Below are 24487 nucleotides of genomic sequence, written 5' to 3' on the forward strand. Positions count from 1 at the left end.
GGTGCTGCAGCCAGGAGCCAGTGCTGTGCCTCTGAAGTGGGAGAGCCAACTTCAGGACACGGGTCCACAAGAGACCTCCCAGCTCCACATAATATCAACCAGCGAAAATCTCCCAGAGATCTCCATCCCAACACCAGCACCCAGCTTCAGTCAACGACCAGCAAGCTACAGTGCGGGTCACCCTATGCCAAGCAACTAGCAAGGCAGGAACACAACCCCACCCATTAGCAGAGAGGCTACCTAAAAACATAATAAGGCCATAGGCACCCCAAAACACACCACCAGATGTGGACCTGTCCACCAGAAAGACAAGATCGAGCCTCAACCACCAGAGCACAGGAATTAGTCCCCCCCACCAGGAAGCCTACACAACCTACTGAAACAACCTTAGCCACTGGGGTCAGACACCAAAAACAACGGGAACTACGAATCTGCAGCCGGCAAAAAGGAGACCCCAAACACAGTAACGTAAGCAAAATGAGAAGGCAGAAAAACACACAGCAGGTGAAGGAGCAAGATAAACACCTACCAGACCTAACAAATGAAGAGGCAATAGGCAGTCTACCTGAAAAAGAATTCAGAATATTGATAGTAAAGCTGATCCAAGATTCTATTTCCAAGATCCATAATCTTGGAAATAGAATAGACAAAATGCAAGAAACAGTTAACAAGGACCTAGAAGAACTAAAGATGAATCAAGCATCGATTAAAAACACAATACATGAAATGAAAAATACTCTAGATGGGATCAATAGCAGAATAACTGAGGCAGAAGAACGGATAAGTGAGGTGGAAGATAAAATAGTGGAAATAACTGATGCAGAGCAAAATAAAGAAAAAAGAATGAAAAGAACAGAGGACAGTCTCAGAGACCTCTGGGACAACATTAAACGCACCAACATTCGAATTATAGGGGTTCCAGAAGAAGAAGAGAAAAAGAAAGGGACTGAGAAAATATTTGAAGAGATTATAGTTGAAAACTTCCCCAATATGGGAAAGGAAATAGTTAATCAAGTCCAGGAGGCACAGAGAGTCCCATACAGAATAAATCCAAGGAGAAATACACCAAGACACATATTAATCAAACTGTCAAAAATTAAACACAAAGAAATCATACTAAAAGCAGCAAGGCAAAAACAACAAATAACACACAAGGGAATCCCCATCAGGTTAACAGCTGATCTCTCAGCAGAAACTCTACAAGCCAGAAGGGAGTGGCAGGACATAATTAAAGTGATGAAGGAGAGAAACCTGCAACCAAGATTACTCTACCCAGCAAGGATCTCATTCAGATTGGATGGAGAAATTAAAACCTTTACAGACAAGCAAAAGCTGAGAGAGTTCAGCACCACCAAACCAGCTTTACAACAAATGCTAAAGGAACTTCTCTAGGCAAGAAACACAACAGAAGGAATATACCTACAATAACGAACCCAAAGCAATTAAGGAAATGGGAATAGGAACATACATATCAATAATTACCTTAAATGTAAATGGACTAAATGCTCCCACCAAAAGACACAGAGTGGCTGAATGGATACAAAAACAAGACCCATATATATGCTGTCTACAAGAGACCCACTTCAGACCTAGAGACACATACAGATTGAAAGTAAAGGGATGGAAAAAGATATTCCATGCAAATGGAAATCAAAAGAAAGCTGGAGTAGCAATTCTTATATCAGACAAAATAGACTTTAAAATAAAGACTATTAGAAGAGACAAGGAAGGACACTACATAACGATAAAGGGATCAATCCAAGAAGAAGATATAACAATTGTAAATATTTATGCACCCAACATAGGAGCACCTCAATACATAAGGCAAATACTAACAGCCATAAAAGGGGAAATCGACAGTAACACAATCATAGTAGGGGACTTTAACACCCCACTTTCACCAATGGACAGATCATCCAAAATGAAAATAAATAAGGAAACACAAGCTTTAAATGATACATTAAACGAGATGGACTTAGTTGATATTTATAGGACATTCCATCCAAAAACAACAGAATACACATTTTTCTCAAGTGCTCATGGAACATTCTCCAGGATAGATCATATCTTGGGTCAGAAATCAAGCCTCGGTAAATTTAAGAAAATTGAAATTGTATCAAGCATCTTCTCCGACCACAATGCTATGAGACTAGACATCAATTACAGGAAAAGATGTGTAAAAAATACAAACACATGGAGGCTAAACAATACACTACTCAATAACGAAGTGATCACTGAAGAAATCAAAGAGGAAATTAAAAAATACCTAGAAACAAATGACAATGGAGACACGACGACCCAAAACCTATGGGACGCAGCAAAAGCAGTTCTAAGGGGGAAGTTTATAGCAATACAATCCCACCTTAAGAAACAGGAAGCATTTCGAGTAAACAACCTGACCCTGCACCTAAAGCAATTAGAGAAAGAAGAACAAAAAAACCCCAAAGCTAGCAGAAGGAAAGAAATCATAAAGATCAGATCAGAAATAAATGAAAAAGAAATGAAGGAAACGATAGCAAAGATCAACCAAACTAAAAGCTGGTTCTTTGAGAAGATAAACAAAATTGACAAACCATTAGCCAGACTCATCAAGAAAAAAAGGGAGAAGACTCAAATCAATAGAATTAGAAATGAAAAAGGAGAAGTAACAACTGACACTGCAGAAATACAAAAGATCATGAGAGATTACTATAAGCAACTCTATTCCAATAAAATGGACAACCTGGAAGAAATGGACAAATTCTTAGAAACGCACAACCTGCCAAGACTGAATCAGGAAGAAATAGAAAATATGAACAGACCAATCACAAGCACTGAAATTGAAACTGTGATAAAAAAATCTTCCAACAAACAAAAGCCCAGGACCAGATGGCTTCACAGGTGAATTCTATCAAACATTTAGAGAAGAGCTAACACCTATCCTTCTCAAACTCTTCCAAAATATAGCAGAGGGAGGAACACTCCCAAACTCATTCTAGGAGGCCGACATCACCTTGATACCAAAACCAGGCAAGGATGTCACAAAGAAAGAAAACTACAGGCCAATATCACTGATGAACATAGATGCAAAAATCCTCAACAAAATACTAGCAAACAGAATCCAACAGCACATTAAAAGGATCATACACCATGATCAAGTGGGGTTTATCCCAGGAATGCAAGGATTCTTCAATATATGCAAATCAATCAATGTAATACACCATATTAACAAGTTGAAGGAGAAAAACCATATGATCATCTCAATAGATGCAGAGAAAGCTTTCGACAAAATTCAACACCCATTTATGATAAAAACCCTGCAGAAAGTAGGTATAGAGGGATCTTTCCTCAACATAATAAAGGCCATATATGACAAACCCACAGCCAACATTGTCCTCAATGGTGAAAAACTGAAACCATTTCCACTAAGATCAGGAACAGACAAGGCTGCCCACTCTCACCACTCTTATTCAACATAGTTTTGGAAGTTTTAGCCACAGCAATCAGAGAAGAAAAGGAAATAAAAGGAATCCAAATTGGAAAAGAAGAAGTAAAGCTGTCACTGTTTGCAGATGACATGATACTATACATAGAGAATCCTAAAGATGCTACCGAAAAACTACTAGAGCTAATCAATGAATTTGGTAAAGTAGCAGGATATAAAATTAATGTACAGAAATCTCTGGCATTCCTGTACACTAATGATGAAAAATCTGAAAATGAAATCCAGAAAACACTCCCATTTACCATCGCAACAAAAAGAATAAAATATCTAGGAATAAACCTACCTAAGGAGACAAAAGACCTGTATGCAGAAAATTATAAGACACTGATGAAAGAAATTAAAGATGATACAAATAGATGGAGAGATATACCATGTTCCTGGATTGGAAGAATCAATATTGTGAAAATGACTCTACTACCCAAAGCAATCTACAGATTCAATGCAATCCCTATCAAACTACCAATGGCATTTTTCACAGAACTAGAACAAAAAATTTCACAATTTGTTTGGAAAAACAAAAGGCCCCGAATAGCTAAAGCAATCTTGAGAACGAAAAACGGAGCTGGAGGAATCAGGCTCCCTGACTTCAGACTATACTACAAAGCTACAGTAATTAAGACAGTCTGGTACTGGCATAAAAACAGAAAGATAGATCAGTGGATCAGGATAGAAAGCCCAGAGATAAACCCACGCACATATGGCCAACTTATCTTTGATAAAGGAGCCAGGAATGTACAGTGGAGAAAGGACAGCCTCTTCAATAAGTGGTGCTGGGAAAACTGGACAGGGACATGTAAAAGTTTGAGATTAGATCATTCCCTAGCACCATACACAAAAATAAGCTCAAAATGGATTAAAGACTTAAATGTAAGGCCAGAAACTATCAAACTCTTAGAGGAAAACATAGGTAGAACACTCTATGACATAAATCACAGCAAGATCCTTTTGGACCCACCTCCTAGAGAAATGGAAATAAAAACAAAGATAAACAAATGGGACCTAATGAAACTTCAAAGCTTTTGCACAGCAAAGGAAACCATAAAGAAGACCAAAAGACAACCCTCAGAATGGGAGAAAATATTTGCAAATGAAGCAACTGACAAAGGATTAATCTCCAAAATTTATAAACAGCTCATGCAGCTCAATAGCAAAAAAACAAACAACCCAATCCAAAAATGGGCAGAAGACTTAAATAGGCATTTCTCCAAAGAAGATATACAGACTGCCAACAAACACATGAAAGAATGCTCAACATCATTAATCATTAGAGAAATGCAAATCAAAACTACAATGAGATATCATCTCACACCAGTCAGAATGGCCATCATCAAGAAATCTAGAAACAATAAATGCTGGAGAGGGTGTGGAGAAAAGGGAACACTCTTGCACTGCTGGTGGGAATGTGAATTGGTACAGCCACTATGGAGAACGGTATGGAGGTTCCTTAAAAAACTACAAATAGAACTACCATATGACCCAGCAATCCCACTACTGGGCATATACCCTGAGAAAACCATAATTCAAAAAGAGACATGTACCAAAATGTTCATTGCAGCTCTATTCACAATAGCCCGGAGCTGGAAACAACCTAAGTGTCCATCATCGGATGAATGGATAAAGAAGATGTGGCACATATATACAATGGAATATTACTCAGCCATAAAAAGAAACGAAACTGAGCTGTTTGTAATGAGGTGGATAGACCTAGAGTCTGTCATACAGAGTGAAGTTAGTCAGAAAGAGAAAGACAAATACCGTATGCTAATACATATATACGGAATTAAAAAAAAAAAATGTCATGAAGAACCTAGGGGCAAAACGGGAATAAAGACACAGACCTACTTGAGAATGGACTTGAGGATATGGGGAGGGGGAAGGGTAAGCTGTGACAAAGCGAAAGAGAGGCATGGACATATATACACTACCAAACGTAAGGTAGATAGATAGTGGGAAGCAGCCGCAGAGCACAGGGAGATCAGCTCGGTGCTTTGTGACCGCCTGGAGGGGTGGGATGGGGAGGGTGGGAGGGAGGGAGATGCATGAGGGAAGGGATGTGGGAACAGATGTATATGTATGACTGATTCACTTTGTTATAAAGCAGAAACTAATTAGAAAAATAAAAAATAAAAATAAATAAAAATAAATAACTGGAAAGGCAGTTCTGGGCTTCTGTACTCCTATTAGCATATTAAATATTATCAGAGGGCCTCATTACGACGTAATACAAACGTACAGGTTTCCATGGCAGGGACTCCAAGACTAGAACCTGATGTGAGGCTGCCATACACACTGTAAATGAGAATATAATTACCCAGGCTCCCCCAAAATAGTGGACAATGTCACTATATGGCTGGGTTTCCAGCCAAATGCCTATTCAATCCACGTGATTAAATGATGGCTATGTCTAGATACAGTTGTTCAAATGTCACCTCCTCTGCGTGAAGCCTTTCCTGAATCGCCAAAGGGGACTTAGTCATTCTGTCTTCTGGCTCTCAAAGCCATGTGTGTGTCCAATTATAGAACTTTCCAAAGTGTGCTGTAATTTGTCCTTTTACATGTGAAATCCTGAAGGAAAAGGATCCATTTCATTCCTCTTGGCATCTCCAGCTCCAAACGCATAAGAGGTACTGAAGGGGAGCAGGTTTTGCCACCCAAAATATGCCACTTTGGCATGAGAATTATTTTGAGCTAAAGGCAATCAAAAACCCAACAGATTCAGGAAAAGTTCTTTACCTCCCCCTCAACTGCCTAAATTTACATTGGAAAGGGGCCCTGTACCAGGAAGAGAACTATTACCAGAGACACCTTTTTACCTAACAAACTTATCTGCATTACAGGGCAACCTCTGTTTTCCAAACCTCTCCTCTGCCTTCCTGCGAATGGCTTTCCTTTTCTTTGTATCCCCAGACCCCCACCCTTTTCCTTAGCTCAGGACGTTATATAAGCTCCAATTATCTGGCTACCTTTTGAGTCTTCATATCTTTATGGGATTCCCGTGTGTACATAATTAATTTGTTTTTCTCCTGTTAATCTGTCTTATATCAATTTAACTATTAGACGAGCCAAAGAACCTAGAAGGGAAGAAGGGAAAATTTTTCTGCCCCTACAGTACTCACTAAATATTTGTTTAATCACGGAAAGAACTCATGATTTAGGTGGTTATTTTAACAGCCAGTCTCTGGACCATGAATTGCATTGGCTGTGACCTTTATGTGATTTGGCTAAAATTTAGAATTTGCTTAAAATGAAGAACTTCATCATACTTTTCCACTGTATGAAGAACACTAAAATGTTACTTTGAGCACCACAAAGAGTCCTATAGCCAGCTTCCAATTGTTAAATGAACCAGCAATGTTGTATGGGAACAAATCACAATAATGATAATAACATTTATTGAGCACTTACCATATTCTAGTCACTTGTTAATTTTAAAGGTGTTAATCTTATTTAATTCACACACCATCCTATGAGGTATATATATACCATTATTATCCCTAATTACGCATTAGGAACTATAGCCCAAAGTCAAACAGCAAGCAAGGCAGAGTTGGGATTTGAACTCGGGCACTTTGACTCCAGAACCTCTACTTATGATCGTTACACTATACTGCTTCAGTCAGCACCTTGTGTGTCTGCAAAATGAAGCTTCCAGCCTCTTTGCAGATGCTCTCTGACTTTCCTCCAGCTAGGCAGGGCTATGTTCTCCCAGCCTGAAAAAAGAAAAAATGATGGGCAAAATACCATTAACTCACTCAGTAACAGATTTATACCCCCAACAGGCAAGTTGGGTCAATTTATCTGTCAATGGGCACATCATCGTATGAAAACAGCCAATAGGAAAGGTGAGAGTTCAATTTCCCCCTTGGAAAAGGCCATAGAAATATCAAATCATCCTGAACTAAGATGCACTGGGTCCTTCTACTCAATTCAACACCTTTTTATTGAGCTCCCTCTATGTGGCAGGCACTGTGCTGAGAAGCAAGGACATAAATGGTGAACAAAATGGATATGATTAGGTGAGGTAAACACATACGTAAATAAGAAATCAAAATAAAATTACAAATAAAAAGTAACTCCCCTACTGGAATATAAGCTCCAGGAATCTAAAACAGTGCCAGGCGCATAATTGATATTTATTACATGAATAAATGAAAGCAATACAGTATGACAAAGTCTCCAATAGGACAGGTATGAGGCACAGAGAAAGAGCCCTACCCCAGAAAGGGCGATGAAGCAAGGCTTTCTAGAAGAAGTGATGCCCTGAGACCTGATGATTTCACAGCCAGAAGTTAGGAGTTAACCAGAAGAAAAGTGGTGAGGGAGAAAAGAGAGTGTTCTGGAACATACGTACTTAACAAGGATGTGAAATGGGAGAGGTGAAACAAAAATCAGAATGAAGTGAGTCCCTAATTATAATGCTGCAATTAGACTGATAAGCAGATAGAGAAAACTGTCCAACTGCTGTGATTGAAAAATGGTGGCCTCTCCACCTCTGCAGGCTGGACTTACTCTTTCTTGGCTGTCTTGGTGGTCTCTCCTTCCTTTCTCACTTCCCCACTCCCCTACTGGGTTTGCCTTCACCTTCCAAATAAACCTGGTCTCAAATGCTTGTCTCAGGGTCAGCTTCTGAGGGAACCCAAACCAGGATGCTCAGTTAGTCTATGGTAGTAGCAAGCTATAGAAAGAGAGGAACAGAGAAGACTGGTTTCCTCACGAGGAAGAAACTGGGCATTGCAGGCAAACCTCTACTATTTCACAAGCTTCCTGAAGCTGGCCAAAGTTCCAATTTCTACCAAGGAAAAGTCATTCTAATGGGCAGCTCCTATAATTGGTCATGACACACCCCCGGGAATATGCTAGAATCTAGGCAAAGCAGCTGGACTTGGGAATAGACTGAGAAAAGAAATGATGTGTGCAGATCAATTTGGTGCTGAGTACTTAAGGTGTCTACCCACTCATGGCCCCTGATACCTTAATACCTGATAGCACCAAAGTGGGGAGCTCAGATGGGGCTGGCCTCCCAGCTCTGACAACTCTCAGCTAGCCCTCTGGTGCTGGGGCTGTTAACAAACTCAGGTTCAGCTGCCTGCTTGAAAGCCAATACTCGAGAGACGAGTGTTGGTTGGAAAGGAAAGCCTGCTTTATTCAGGAGGCCGGCAACCTGGGGAGAAGGTGGACTAGTGTCCAAAAACCAACTCTGAAGATTCTGTTCAACCATGAAAGTTTTTAAAGGGAGAATCATTTGGGGAGGGTGGTCAGAGTCTTCCTTATCTTCCAATGTGTTCAGATTTTATTCTGATTGGTTGGTGGTAAGGTAACAGGGCAGAGTTCCTGGGAGCTTTTGCTCAGCCTGAAGTTACCATCCTCCACCTGGGTGGGGGCCTTAGTTCCCTGCAGAAGAACTCAAAGGTATTATTAGTGTACTACTTGAGGAGGAACCACGACCCTGCTGCACTGTTGTTTCTTGACTGCTCCTTCCCTGTTTCTACATTCCCTCCCTTCCCTGATTAGCAACTGTTTGAATCTGCCCTTTGGAACTCCAGGAAGGTCAAAGAGGCTGAATGAAGCCTATTTCGTACAAACAAGAAACAGGGGACCCAGCTTTCTAGCACCTAGCAGTCTCCAAACTGAGGTACCTGCCCCACAGAAAATACACAGGTATGTTGGACAACAGAAAGCAAAATATTAGAACTCATATTTTCTTATTCTTTCTGAATTTTCTATTTTCATTTATGTTTGGTAATGTAAACAAAATATGAGTTCAATAGTATTAGTTGTAAATAAATAAATATAACTGTATCAGAGGTCCATTCTGGAAAAGCTTTCACTGCGACAAGTCCATGATCAAAAACATTTGAAGAATCTTATTTAAAGAGCCTGCTTCCTTTTGAAGAGAGGGAAGGAATACTAATACATTTTCATAAAGAGAAAGGATCAATATCCATATCCATATATCAATATCCAAGTATCCATATTTCCAGGGATGAGTTCTGGGTACTGAAAAACCACATTAAGTAGGAGAAAAGAGAGGCCATATTTGGCAAGTCATTAGAAAGTTATTAAAATAAATCAAAGGTGGGTTATAAGTCACTATCAGGTGAAAGAAATTCATAAAGGCCAGGGCTGGGCAGATCTGTCTATTGGGGTCACCTGGTCAGCAGCCACAATGACAGGCTGAAATAGCTGTCCTGTGCTGAAGCTTATGAATTCATCATTGAAAGGCTCCATCTTGGGTACAAAAGTTGAGCTTTCCATGGTTGTGACTTAATAAATACAAGATTAGTAGATCCCAGAATTTAAATTTTGACCACTGATAATCTAACCCTAGCTATGTCCTAGATGGCTTGAGTTTAAAACAAAGCAAAACAAAACAAACAAAAAAACTCCTTACATTAACCTTGAATGTTCATAAATCAAATGAAAAAGCTTCAGAGAGAGTAAGAGGGAATAAGGACACTCTACCCACTCTACCCTGTCTCTCCCATGGAATGAAGCTATAAAACCTGGACAGAGGGCTTCCCTGGTGGCGCAGTGGTTAAGAATCCGCCTGCCAATGCAGGGAACAAGGGTTCGAACCCTGGTCCGGGAATATCCCACATGCCACGGAGCAACTAAGCCGGTGCACCACAACTACTGAGCCTGCGTTCTACAGCCCTCAAGCCGCAACTACTGAAGCCCGTGTGCCTGCAACAAGAGAAGCCACAGCAATGAGAAGCCCGCGCACCACAACAAAGAGTAGCCCCCGCTCACCGCAACTAGAGAAAGCCCGCGCACAGCAATGAAAACCCAACACGGCCAAAAATAAATAAATTTATTTTTTAAAAAACCCCAAAATCTGGGCAGAATCCATGGACCAGCTATTTGAAGACTGGCAAATTCCAAGATGGCTCCTAATGATCCCTGTCTCCTGGTGTTCATGCCTTTGTGTAATCTCCTCCCTTTCAGTATAAGGCTTGACCTAGTGACTGCCTTCTAATCAACAGAATATGGCAAATGTGTTGGCCTGTCACTTCCGTGACTAAGTTATGAAAGACTGTGACTTTCTGCCTTGCTAGCAGACTCTCTCTATTACCTTCACAACTCGTGTGCTTTTGATGAAGTAAGCTGCCGTGCTGGAGAGGCCCACATGACACAGGACTGAGGGAAGTCTCTGGCCAAAAGCCAGCAAGGAACTGAGGCCCTCAGACAGACCTCAAGGAACTGAATCTTGCCAACAACCACGTGAGCTTGGAAGCAGATCCTTCCCCAATTAAGCCTGAAGATGAGTGCAGCCCAGCCAACGCCTTGATTGCAGCAGCTTGTGAGAGATCCTGAAGTAGAGGGCCCATGTAAGCTTTGTCCAGATTCATGACCCACAGAAGCTGTGAGATCACAAATGAGTGTTTTAAGCCTCTAAGTTTTTGTAATTTGTTATACAGCAATAAATAAGTAACACAAGGACTCTAGAAAGTAAATAGCAGAAGGCATACTGAGGAAGATCACAGTTTGAAGTACCACCACGCTGGCAGTAAGTTGACCATTTTTTCCCCTCCAATTCCCCCAGACTGGATTCAAGGAAGCAGAAATTAAAATCAAAAGCACAGTGAGAGTGCTTGCTTCAGCAGCACATATACTAAAATTGGAACGATACAGAGAAGATTAGCATGGCCCCTGCGCAAGGATGACACACAAATTCGTGAAGCGTTCCATATTTTTCAATGTTCATTGCAGCTCTATTTACAATAGCCAGGACATGGAAGCAACCTAAGTGTCCATCAACAGATGAATGGATAAAGAAGATGTGGCACATATATACAATGGAATATTACTCAGCCATAAGAAGAAACGAAAGTGAGTTATTTGTAGTGAGGTGGATGGACCTAGAGTCTGTCATACAGAGTGAAGTATGTCAGAAAGAGAAAAACAAATACTGTATGCTAACACATATATATGGAATCTAGAAGGAAAAAAAAAGTGGTTCTGAAGAACCTAGGGGCAGGACAGGAATAAAGATGTAGATGTAGAGAATGGACTTGAGGACATAGGGAGGGGGAAGGGTAAGCTGGGACGAAGGGAGAGAGTGGCATGGACATATATACACTACCAAATGTAGAATAGATAGCTAGTGGGAAGCAGCCGCATGGCACAGGGAGATGAGCTCGGTGCTTGGTGACCACCTAGAGGGGTGGGATAGGGAGCGTGGGAGGGAGGGAGACGCAAGAGGGAGGAGATATGGGGATATATGTATATGTATAGCTGATTCACTTTGTTATAAAGCAGAAACTAACACAACATTGTAAAGCAATTATACTCCAAAAAAGATGTTAAAAAAAAAAAGCACAGTGAGCTAACACTGCACACCTATTAGATTTTTAAAAAATTCTAATAATATCCAGTGCTGGCTAGGATATGGAGCAACTAGAACTCTTATACTTTGCTGGTAGGAATGCAAAATGGTGCAGCCACTCTGAAAAAATAGTTTGGTAGTTTTTCATACAGTTGAACATGCATATGGCATTTGCCATACGACATAGCAATCCTACCCATCCGTGGATATTGACTCCAAAGGAATGAAAGCTTATATTCATACAAAAACCTGTACACAGGTTCATATGGTCCAATACTGAAAACAGCCCAAATGTCCTTCAATGGGTGAATGGATACACAAACTGTGGGACATCCATACAGTGGAATGTTATTTACCAATAAAAAGGAACAAACTACTGATACACACAAGCTGGATGAATCTCAAAGGCATTATGCTGAAATAAGCCAGGCTTAAAACTTATATGACATTCTCAAAAAGACAAAACTGTAGTAATGGAGAACTGATTAATGGTTGCCAAGGTTTATGGGGTGGGGGCGGATATGACTACAAAGGAATAGCAAGAGGGAGTTTTGGAGGCGATGTTCTGTATCCTGATTATGGTGGTGGTAACACTAATCTACCCATGTGTTAAAATTCACAGAACTGTACAACAAGTCGGTTTTACTGTACACTTATTTAAAAATACATTTTTTTAAAAACTTCAGAGCTGGCTCTGGCTTAGCACCTTTGGGTCTGTAGATATTAAAGTCCCCACGGGCTGACTCTGACTGCCAAGGGCCTTCTTAAAGCACAGCCAGAAGCAGTGTCTGCTGCTGTAAACTACGAGCACTAAGGAAAACACTTGCCTTTCCCTCTGACCTCACTTTTAGCTCTCTATACATGGGCAAAACTCAAAAAGCAGAGATCCCAGTGAGAAAACGCATCCCATCCACCCTTTACTTAACAGATACTTACTGAGCAAGTTCTAGCTACGAGGCAGGGATACAACAATGAATACATTCTGATTCATTTCCCTACCAGGTTCACAGTGTAATGAGGGACATGGGCCCGTCCACAAATAATTTCAAGACAGGAGGTGTAGGTACAGAGATATGCCATGTGCTATTGGAGCCCAGAAGGATATGAGCCCTACCAGGGCAAGTCAAGTAATGCTTCCTAGAGCATACAAAGTGGAGAAAGGCATTCCAGGGAACTCGGGAGCAGGTTACATTTGAGTAATGTTTCCTGAGACTAGGGGATAGAGGGTGTATAGAGCAGAGGATGGGGATGTGAACCTGAGGAGGCAGATTGGTGCCAAGTGTGACTGTTCTTGAAAATCGCAGCAAAGAAGTCATACTTTAATCTGTCAGTTAGGGATTGCAATTTCAAATGCTTACATAGGCTGGAGTACATAATATAAATGAATAAAGCAGCCTGGGTGGAAATGATGGGACATTCTAGAGAGTTCTTGTCTAAATGAGGCAGCTGCTACTTACCAGTAGCTCCCTCTTAGGCTGCCATCCAGAAATCCTGGCCCACTGTTACCCAGTGTAATTTTTCAAGAGAAACTGACATACTTTTATGTAAAATCTCCCTATTTTTCAATGTCAGTATGAGTATACTTCTACAAATTATAAGATGCCATCGATTACAAAGTGTATTATTATTTTATGTACGAATAAGAAAGAAAAAAGCCACCCATCAAACTATGACACTCCATCGATTTGAAGGCACGTTCCAATTTCAGAGGTGCTAAAATGTGAAAAAATGTGCATCCTAGAATCAATGAAATGCAGTAATTCTCATTTTCTCAAAACACTGTATAGACTCCGGGGTGAGGCTGCCAGATTGCAAACTCTGTTTAAGTGAGGGGGAGCCTAAGAGTAATCTGATTAGATTCACACTTCAGGAAGATCACTCTGAAGGTCAGATGTGATGACCTGGGAAAAAGCCGGCCAGAGAAAGACCAATGAGGAAGCTCCTGCAAGGATCCAGGAGATCGATGATAAGTGCTGAATTAAAGCGATGGCAGTGGAGATGAGGGGCCAAATGTGAAAGCCTTTTTCTTTTTCATGTGAAAGTGTTTTAGGTAATAAGTCCCACAGGTCCCAGACTGGGTATAGGTAGCAAGGGGGACAGAGGCATCCAGAATGATTCCAAGGTTCCTAGTTTGGAATACCAGATGGATTCATCACTTCTTCAACAATGCTCACTGGGTTCCAGGCACTGCACTGGGCCCTGGGGGTACAATGATGGATACATGGTCCCTGCCCTCTCGTCATTTACGGTCTAGTCAGTGACGCCATTAATTGCGGTAGAGTGCTACCGGGTATGGGGTAGGACACAAAGGGGGGCAGGCGTGTTTATGGTGGAGAAAAATAACGAGTTAAAATGTCCTATAGCCAGTAGAAGCTCCTTTTAAAGCCCAGAGCCCAGAAAATAAATCAGGTCTGCAGGTTCTGATTAAAGAGGTCATCAGGTTACCGATAACAGCTAAAGTGATTAGAGAAGATAAAACAGGCTGGGAGAGCTTGTAAAGTCACAAGGCTATAGGGGCAAAATCAGAAGCCCGGAGGAATAGAGACATTTAAAGGGAATGAGGAGGAAGGAGCAAACAAAGGAGACTAAAAAAACAACAGTCCAGCAAAGAGGAGGCCCAGGAGAGAGGGTTATCTGTAAACCAAGGGAGACATATTATCATATAATCCAGTATGCCTTTATCTATAATTACTGCACAGAGTAATTTACCTTGGCAATGTACAATTCAGATTTTTAGAGTTTATGGGTGTTTTGCATGAATTCCAAATAGGCTTATCAGAACTGCTTCTTATTTAGAGAGTTGTGATATTTTTAAATATTGCCACAATCTGTTCGTTTAGCTTGCATGTGCTTGCGTTTTGCAGGCGCCTCAGTTTGACATCTAGCATGAGTCAATGGCAGAGCAATGTAATTCCTTCTTTTTTTTCCTTCTGCAGGAGCTATAATCTGTCATTCCAAGACAAATGTAAAACAAAGAATACACATTTATGCAATTCCCTCTCATGTCAAAGCACCGCGAATTGGGCAAAACTGACCTAGGCACAGACAGCGGAGTCCCCTTGCAAGATCATCACGAGGGCCTTGGCCCAGAGTTCTGTAACAGGTGAGCCTGTGATATGATAAGATACTCTGGTCCTCTGGACTTGTTCAGAAAGGCCCTTCGTTTTATGGGAGAGGAAACCAGGCCCAAAGAGGTTAAGCAGCCTCCCCAACATCATAGCTGTACAACTTGGTGGCCAGTACTCTTTCTATTACATCAAGGTGATCCAATTCCACCCTATAAAGATAGCTCCAGGGATTTCCCTGGCGGTCCAGTGGTTAAGACTCTGCGCTCCCAATGCAGGAGGCACAGGTTTGATGCCTGGTTGGGGAACTAAGATCCCGCATGCTGCACGGTGTGACCAAAATAATAATAACAAATAAATACCCTTCTAAAAGATAGCTCCAATACAATATATATTAAAGTATGACAAACTCCATACACAGAACATTAATTCTACTAGAGTTGACCAAACAACTAGACAGAGGAAGGTTAACTTTTAAACATATAGTGCCATGTCTACCCAGATTTCATTCAATTTATCTGCTACTTTAAGAGTTTTTATCCTTCCCTCTAAGTTTTACCAGTTCCACACAGGTTGAAGGAAAACAGACTCCTAGATTTTCACTTCGCTGGTTGCTGAATCTTTTAGCCTGACTTGCAGGCTCAGGACACAGTCCATCGTCACGCTTGTAGATTTACTTGAAGAGGATTCCTCAGGCTCATCTGGAATTTTCCAGAGGTAGATTCTAGAATTATTCTTTAATAGGTTGCCTTGGCAACCCCACAATGATGGAGGCAGGTATGACAGTACCTGCCAACAGAATGTGAACAACACAACCTGGATGAGAGAACCACTTCCTGCTTACTGGGAAGGCAGGTTCCAGGTTCTTCAAGCTTTCTTTTTGCCAACCGTTGCCTCCCTTTCAACCATTTTTGTTTTTATGAACACAGACAACAACAGTTGGTTTCTTAGAGGAATGCTGACACTATTACCTAAAGCAAGGCCGAGGAAAGATCCATGGCTTTCTTTTCAAAACACTTGTTAGTACTGCCTCAGATGACTAAGAGTTTATGGTGAAGACTGTGGAAAAGTTTTTAGTTTAAGAACACTTATTCTTGGGAATTCCCTGGCGGTCCAGTGGTAAGACTCGGCACTTTCACTTCCATGGGCCTGGGTTCGATCCCTGGTTGGGGAACTAAGATTCCACAGGCTGCAGAGGCGCGGCCAAAAACGAAACAAAACAAAAACTTATTCTTGTCTTGGTTTTATTCATACATTCATTCAACAAATATTTGTTGAGCATCTATTGTGTGCAAGGCACTGTTCTAGACCCTGGGGATATACTACCAACCGAACTGACAAGGTTGGTCCCTTCCCTCATGAAGTTTATAGCCTTGTGGGGGAAGTAAACATTAATCAAATAATCATAAAAATAAATGTGAAATTGCAAAGGAGAAGTACATGTATTATAAGACTGAGTCAGGAGGTCAAGCAAAGGCTTCTGAAGATAATATATTTTTTTTAAATTTTATTTTATTTGGCCACACAGCATGGCAGGTGGGATCTTAGTTCCCCGACCAGGGATCGAACCCATGTCTCTTGCATTGGGAGCGTGGAGTCTTAACCACTGGACCACCAGGGAAGTCCCTGAAGTTGATCTTTAAACTGACATTGGAAAGACAAATACTGATTACTTAGTTGAAAGTGCTGATAGGGGAATGGAGTCAAGCATACACTTGAATTAAGGTTCAGTGACCTGGAGTACATAACTGGACTCTATGATTTGGGGACTTTCAAAGGAGAATCTAGGGTTTAATATAGGTCTCAGTTTACTAAAGCTGAAGTTAGTATCTTCACCAATATCCCAAAGAGGGCACAATCTGTGAGTGTCATTTACATAAAACTCTCTAAAACAGTGCTTCTCAAACTCTGATGTGCTTATAGATAACCTGGGGATCCTGTTAAAACACAGATTCCTGGGCCCAGCCCCTAGAGGTTCTATTCAGTAGGTCTGGAGTAGGGCTCACGAATCTGTATTTCTAATTAATTCCCAAGTGATGGTAAAGCATACTTTGAGAAGCACTGCCTCATAACACAGTATGATACTTGTTTAAATCTCTGTTTCTTTTTCAACCCACTCTTTCATGACTTTTAAAGTCAAACTATATTCTACAATGCTTTTGTGATTTTTACGGTCAGTTCAGTAGTATCACCAGAACAAGAGAATGTTGTGATGTATAAATCAAACAATGCCATAAGCTAAAGATTTCAAATATTTGGAAAGAATGAGAGAAATAACAATTATAAGCAAACTGAGGTATCAGTAATGTACTAAAACTTCACTAATTTACCCCAGTGAGGTGGACTGTTATTCTTATTTTGTAATAAGTTTGATTTACAAAGTGGTTTTAAAGAAATGTAATACAAATTAACCTGATGCAACTAAGGACAGGCAATTCCTATATGTTTAATGACTCTTACTTTAACAGGTAGATAAGAGCTATTTGTAATGAATACTCTCACATTTTGAATGAAGCTCTGGATTTTACATTACATGAGATAAGAATAACCTCCCCGCTTAGGTCTCTCTTTCTCACTACTAAACACAATTCCTGCTGATACCCCATGATCCTGTTGGTATGGCTACATGAAAAGGACATTAGGAAAACCAGTTGGTGAGAGATCCAAGATTTCTCCGCACTGTTTTTCCTGAGAAGGTTGTGAAGTTAATACAGGGTCTGGAGCAAACTACTGTCATTTTTAAAAATAAAAAATGAACTCTCGGGCTTCCCTGGTGGCGCAGTGGTTGAGAGTCTGCCTGCTAATGCGGGGGACATGGGTTCGAGCCCTGGTCTGGGAGGATCCCACATGCCGCGGAGCAACTAGGCCCGTGAGCCACAACTGCTGAGCCTGCGCGTCTGGAGCCTGTGCTCCGCAATGGGAGAGGCCGCGATAGTGAGAGGCCCGCGCACCGCGATGAAGAGTGGCCTCCGCTTGCCACAACTAGAGAAAGCCCTCGCACAGAAACGAAGACCCAACACAGCAAAAATAAATAAATTAATTGATAAGGGACATTGCAAGTTTAGTTATTAAAAAAAAAAAAATGAAGTCTCTGTGCGTGGAAGAATAGATTAGGAAAGGGGACCAGGAGTAAGTTCTTGTAATTTTGAGGAAACATCAGCTCTGCCACTTACAAGCTGGGCACCTTAGGTAACTTTTATTACTTCTCTGGGCCTCAGTCTTCTCATTTTTAATATGGGGATAATAATATTTAAATGGAATAATCTAAGTGGAAAATTCTTCATAAACTATAAAGTGCTAAACAGATATTAGCTACCATTTCTAGGAGAGGCCTACATTTCCTGAGTGGTTACACATCCTGGAGAAGAAATGTGGTCTGCCCGGTGGGTCGGGATGTGTCTGGGAGCATCAGAGAATGCGGTTCCAGAGTCAGATCTAGCTCCACCACTTAGCAGCTGTGTGTGAGCTTGGGAAAATTACATGACCTCTCTGTGCCTGTTTCTTAAAAACCAGGATAGTAATAGCACCACCCACACTGTGTTGATGTAAGGAATAAATGGGCTCATACATACTGTGGCAGCCACTGCTAGTTGCCTAGCCAGTATCTATTCTCCTTTCTTCCTTACCAATAAAGTCCCAATTTTATTCTAGGTGGTAATGGACTCAGCCACCAAAACCTGATTTGCTAGGATCCCTTGCAGTTAGGGGTGGTCATGTGACTCTGTTCTGGCCAATACGATATAAGCTGAAATCTACTGGCTGAGGCTCCCAGAAAAGCCATTTTTCTGACAAAAAAGACAAGACTCAGCTGTCATGAGCCCTTTCCTTTTTGCCCTTCCCCCACTGTGCCTGGAACCATGACATAATGCCTGGAGGAGGAGCAGCCCTCTTGAGTGCATTAGGAAGAGAGGCTCATGCTGAGAATGATACTGCAGAAAGACTGAAGGATGAGCCTGGGACACACATGATGATGTGAAGTTGCTTCTTTCCTAACTTCATATCACATGAGATAAAAGCCAACCCCTCTGTGTTAAGTCCCTGTTATTTCATCATTTACCTCATCACACGCAGCCAAACATTCTCTAAGCAACACAGTCGTAAAGCAGTTTGAGTGATGCCTGGCTTACAGTTAGTATTCAGTAAATGTTATTATTTGCCCAGCATTTTGTTGCCTAACCAGGTGGCCGACAAGTATTCCCCTCCATCCCTTGCAATAGTACCCCAATTTTCCTTTATGAGATCAACCCTCTCCCTATTCTAAGCCCTGTGGTTTGCATGGGATTGACACCACCCTCCACTCTAAGTGTGAGACTTCACTGGCTTAATTCAATCAGCATGAGCGCACTTCCCAAGCAACAGTGACTGCCCAGGGCTGGGCACATAACACAGGCCTAGGCAGCTCGCACATCCTCTTCTCCTGGCAAAAGGGAGTGTTCAGGTGGGCATGTAACTAAAGACGGGCAATATGAGTAATCTCCGGGCTCCGATTCTATTTAATCAAATCTACAGTCAAGTACAATAAAAAATTCATATCCAAATTGCCTTTCCCAAAGAAAAGAAACAGCCATAAAATCTACCACTTGCAATTGTGTGAATTCATTCAAATTTCTCTTCCAAAAGAAAGAAACCCCAGCCGGCTGAAACTGTTTTGTTTTTGTTTTTTGTAAACACGTCCAGGAGAGCTCCTTTAAGAACAGATGTGCATCTGGGTTTTAGAATGAACGTTGGACCCGGAGGCAGACACTGGAAACCTATGACTAATATTGAAATAATATTCACAGACAGTTGTCATGGCAGCCTGCTCATTCTGCACAAAATAGAACCCACTGCATTTTAACAGGATTTAGCAAAGGAAAGCTGCTAGCCTGCAGACAGCCTCTAACTGAGTTAAACAACCTATTAATTGGTTTTGGTTTTATTATTATATATAGCCTTCAGACTATACCCTAACTGTATCCAAAAAAATCACAAACACTTAAAATCACTAATACAAACACATAAGATGATCTTTGTTTTAACACCACCACTCTTGAAATCTTCCCATCAGACTACGAGGAAAGCTTAGAGGCAAGTCCCATTGCGTGCACAGCTGAATCCACTTAAATCTAAAGACAGTAAGTTTGGTGGAAGTAGAGTGAAATTTCATTTCTGTCACCAATTAGCATTGGCTGGATGCCGCTATCAGGCACTTCCTTTTAAGTGGGGTTCTGTAGGAGTGGGGAGTAGCCAAATTGTTCTGTGCTCAATTACATAGTCCCAGGGGAGTGACTTTAGAAACTGGAGGCACCTCAAGTCATATAAATAAGGGAGGGGGAGACAAAGTATTTTCAGCTAATCTGTTTCTCTCTTGAGCGGCTATCAAATCTAAGCTCATTGAATGTGATTGCAGGTGATTTTGTAGATTATATATAGCTGGTGTTGAGGGGAATACTACACGAGGCCATCTTTCCTTTTAGACAGGCTTTTGCATATCACCCTGCCCCTCTGCCTTCTCTTTTGAGTTTCTTCTTCAAGAAAGAAGAGACAGGGTCTAATTAAAATTCAGTAACATCCAAAGTTAGGAAAAACCACATCAAGCCATTATCATCCATTAATATCTTGGAATAAATCAGTCCTTTGGGTTAATTAATGTTCTTCAAACTCCTTGAGATGGGGCCATGTCATACACTTAAAAAAACAAAACAAAAAATTCCCACCCTACCAAACACTGGGCTCCTAGACATACTGCAGGTATGTGACAATAAACAACTTCAATCAAGGGACTGGGACACTGAGGAGCAGTCCCTCAGTAGCTGGTGGGCAGATTAAAGACATTGTCAAAATGGTATAGGAGAGAAATGTGGAAATACTGAATCAGTAGTGATTGTATTTTCCCTCATATAACTGAAACGCCCACTAAACAGTAGCATTAAAGATTAGGGATTTTGGGCTTCCCTGGTGGCGCAGTGGTTGAGAGTCTGCCTGCCGATGCAGAGGACACGGGTTCGTGCCCCGGTCCGGGAAGATCCCACATGCCACGGAGCGGCTGGGCCCATGAGCCATGGCCGCTGAGCCTGCGCGTCCGGAGCCTGTGCTCCACAGCGGGAGAGGCCACAGCAGTGGGAGGCCCGCATACCGCAAAAAAAAAAAAAGATTAGGGATTTTACTTTTCACATATAACCAGGAGTCTGGAAGTAGTAAATTTGGGGCTGGGACCCAGGTTACTTCCTTCTTTCTGCTGAGCAATGTAGCCTTCTTCTTCATAACTGTCAACTCATGGTCACAAAATGGCTGCTCTCCCTCCAGCATCACATTTGCATTCTGAGGAGAAAGTGAAGCTAAGGGCAAAATGGGGCATACCAGCTGAGTCTACCTCCTTTTAAAGAAATGGTTTTGTAAACCCAACTACTTCCATACAAGTCATTGGCTAGAACTGTGTCACACAGTCGCTTCTAGCTGTAAGCAAACCTGGGAAATCAAACTGTTTTAGCTGGACACATTGCTGAGTCAAACAAAATCAGGCAGTGCAGTGTAGAGGTTAAATACAGCCTATAGAGCCAGATGGCCTGGATGTTAAAACCCCACTCCTTTATTTACTATCTGTGTGACTTAGTTACCTAATTATTCTGTGCTTCGGTTTTCTCATCTGTAAACTAAGCATAGTAACAATACCTCTCTCACAGGGTTCTTGTGAGGATTAAATGAGTTAATATGAGTAAAGAGTTTGAATAGTCTCTAATACATAGCAAGCATTATACAAATGTTTATTCTTCTTTTTTTTTTTTTTTTTTTTGCGGTACGCAGGCCTCTCACTGCTGTGGCCTCTCCCGCTGCGGAGCACAGGCTCCGGACGCGCAGGCCCAGCAGCCACGGCCCACGGGCCCAGCCGCTCCGCGGCATGTGGGATCCTCCTGGACCGGGGCACGAACCTGCGTCCCCTGCATCGGCAGGCGGACCCCCCAACCACTGCGCCACCAGGGAAGCCCTATTCTTCTTATTTTTATTACTGACAAAAAGAAGAATGGATATTGAAAAGGCAACCAGCAGTATCTGCCACAGATGTGTTGCCCACTGTGTAACCTCAACCGTCCTGGTTACTGTAATACGTGGGAACAAGTGCCCTGCTGCATCTGAGAACTGATGGCTACCCAGGACGCCGGAAAACCAAAGCCCTGACCTGCCAAAGCAGCGATTCCCATGACCACCAGCCTCTTTCTGCATTTCCTGGGAACTGAGGGGAACAAAACTTCCCAGTGTCTGAGCCAGGGAAGCACTGCCAGCCATTGCGGTGATGCCCAACATTTTAGACATGAACCATCAGGACTCCTTCAGTTGCAAGAGTCAATAAACCCGGCTCCCACTGGCCTAAGCAAAACTGGAAATGCACCCTTCAAATAGCTGAAGAGTCAACAAGTATACTTAAGGTCTGACTTGGTCGAGGCCTTAAATGATAGCACCTGGTCGCTGTTTCTCAGCTCTAATCCCTGGCTGTTGGCTCCATTCTCAGGCTTCAGGCAGGCAGCCGATGTCTTTCAGACTTTGTGGTCACCCACACTATCTTCTCAACATCCTCCCTATGTTTTGGTAATTCCCCACACCTGAGTCCTCGAAGGAGAAACAAGAAATTTGCTTTTCCAGCCTCTCTCGTAGCAGGAGCACAGGTATGTGACCTAGGCTCTGGCAGAGACCTAAATTTAGAAAAGGGCAACACAAGGAGTCAAGGGGTTATGAAAGCCATCGTCTCCCAAAGTTAGTGGCAGAAAGGTCCAGTTTGCAGATACAGCAGTGATAGAGACTCTGGGCCCCATCACTGGCTTGCATTGCTAACTCTGTATTCAGAAGGGGCAGCAGTGGGCAGGCATCTTTGATGGTGCAGCCCCGCAGTGAGATTTAGACATTATTCCTGGCTTTGGAATCTCCAAAGCCTTCTCAGAGAGCCTGGGGGCCACTGTATATCCTTTGATAAATTCATTTTCTTCTTAAACTAGTAGGAGTGTTGAATCAGCTTAGGTGATGTTATACCCCAAATCTTAGTTTACACTTATCAAGGTTTATTTTTCACTCCTGTTCCTGCACAGGTTGGCTGCAGTTCTGTGACATGTGGTCTTCCCTGTAAGACTCAGGCCAACCTCTCTCTGGGGCACTGCTGTGCTCATAACAAAGGGGAAACATCAAAGCAGCACCCTACAAGCTGGCTCTTCACACCTGTGCTTGGAAGGGAGGCACATCGCTTCTGCCCACACACCCAACTGGCAAAAGTCAGTCACTCGGTCAAGACTATCAGTGGGGCAACTGTGTAAAAATCCCATGTGGGGGCTTCCCTGGTGGCGCAGTGGTTAAGAATCCGTCTGCCAATGCAGAGGACACGGGTTCGAGCCCTGGCCCAGGAAGATCCCACATGCTGCGGAGCAACTAAGCCCGTGTGCCACAACTACTGAGCCTGCGCTCTAGAGCCCGTGAGCCACAACTACTGAGCCTGTGCTCTAGAGCCTGCGCACCACAACTACTGAAGCCCGCGCGCCTAGAGCCTGTGCTCTGCAACGAGAGGGGCCACCACAATGAGAAGCCCGCGCACTGCAACAAAGAGTAGCCCCTGCTCGCTGCAACTAGAGAAAGCTCATGTGCTGCAACGAAGACCCAACACAGCCAAAAATAATAAATAAATAAAATAAATAAATTTATTAAAAAAAAAAATCCCATGTAGGGAAGAGCAGTAAATATTTTGGGCAAGAAGTTTCTGCTGTAGGCAACTCAGAGCCCCGTCTGATACAATGCAATAATCAGATGGCAGCAGAACCTCCAGCCTCTGGATTAGCTCACGTTGAGTCCAGGGCGAACACGGAAATGTCTCTTCTCAGGAATTCACACAAAAGGCCCAGGATTAGCTTTGATTGGGACTGACCTGGCGTGAGTCATTCCCCAACCCTGAACAGATCCATACAAGACATATTCATTGAGTGGTTACTATGTACTAGGCGCTACTTAGGTTCTGTGGAATACAGCAGTGAACAAAACCAAATCCATGCCTCATGGAACTTTCATTCTAGTTGAGAACGATAGGGGACAGACAATATCTAGAAATAAGTAAATATCTAGAAAATTAGATAGCGATAAGCACTGTAGAGAAAAATAAAGCAGGAAAGGGGGATACTGAGTTTCCAGGGTGAAGGGGAAAGGAAAATAGCAATTTTTAAATAGGGCAGTCAGGAAAGGCCGCACTGAGAAGATATCTGGGCAAATACCTGAGCAAGATGAGACAGCAAGCAATGGGGCGACCTAGGGAAAGAGCAGTAAAGGCTGCGAGAACAGCAGGTGCAAAGGCCCTGAGGCAGAAGAGTCCTACTGTGTTTGAAGAACAGCAAGCAGGCAAGTGTGGTCTTGTAAAGGCAATGTAATAGGATATATGGTCAGAGAGGTAATAAGTGGAAGATCAGATCATGTAGGGCCTTGCAAGCCACTGTAAGGCTCTGGCTTTCTTTCTAGTTAAGGTGGGGAGCTATTGAAGGGTTTTGAGCAGAAGTGACACGATCTAACTTAGGTCTTAAAAGGATCACTCTGGCTACTGTGTGGAGAATAGTCTGTAGGGAGAAAACGGCAGAAGCCAGGAGGCCAGAATATGAGGTTCTCGGCAAT

The 24487-nt window shown here is 42.3% G+C and overlaps 2 protein-coding genes across 2 annotated transcripts in view; both read right to left on the minus strand.

The window, feature by feature from the left end:
* Positions 1–24487, minus strand: part of PPEF1 (protein phosphatase with EF-hand domain 1) — a gene marked incomplete at its 5' end in the record, with an annotated part of 153545 nt that overhangs the window by 126958 nt on the left and 2100 nt on the right. Inside the window, 3 exon segments of the mRNA XM_081223136.1 lie at positions 21080–21192; positions 22453–22542; positions 24097–24130. Of these exon segments, the coding sequence (XP_081079262.1) occupies positions 21080–21192; positions 22453–22542; positions 24097–24130 (237 nt within the window).
* LOC308609225 (uncharacterized protein) overlaps positions 1–24487 on the minus strand; it is a 39213-nt gene that overhangs the window by 10678 nt on the left and 4048 nt on the right. The window lies entirely within an intron of this gene.

This window comes from Mesoplodon bidens (assembly GCF_964165515.1).
Source record: "Mesoplodon bidens genome assembly, chromosome: X".
In the NCBI taxonomy this organism is placed as follows: domain Eukaryota; kingdom Metazoa; phylum Chordata; class Mammalia; order Artiodactyla; family Ziphiidae; genus Mesoplodon; species Mesoplodon bidens.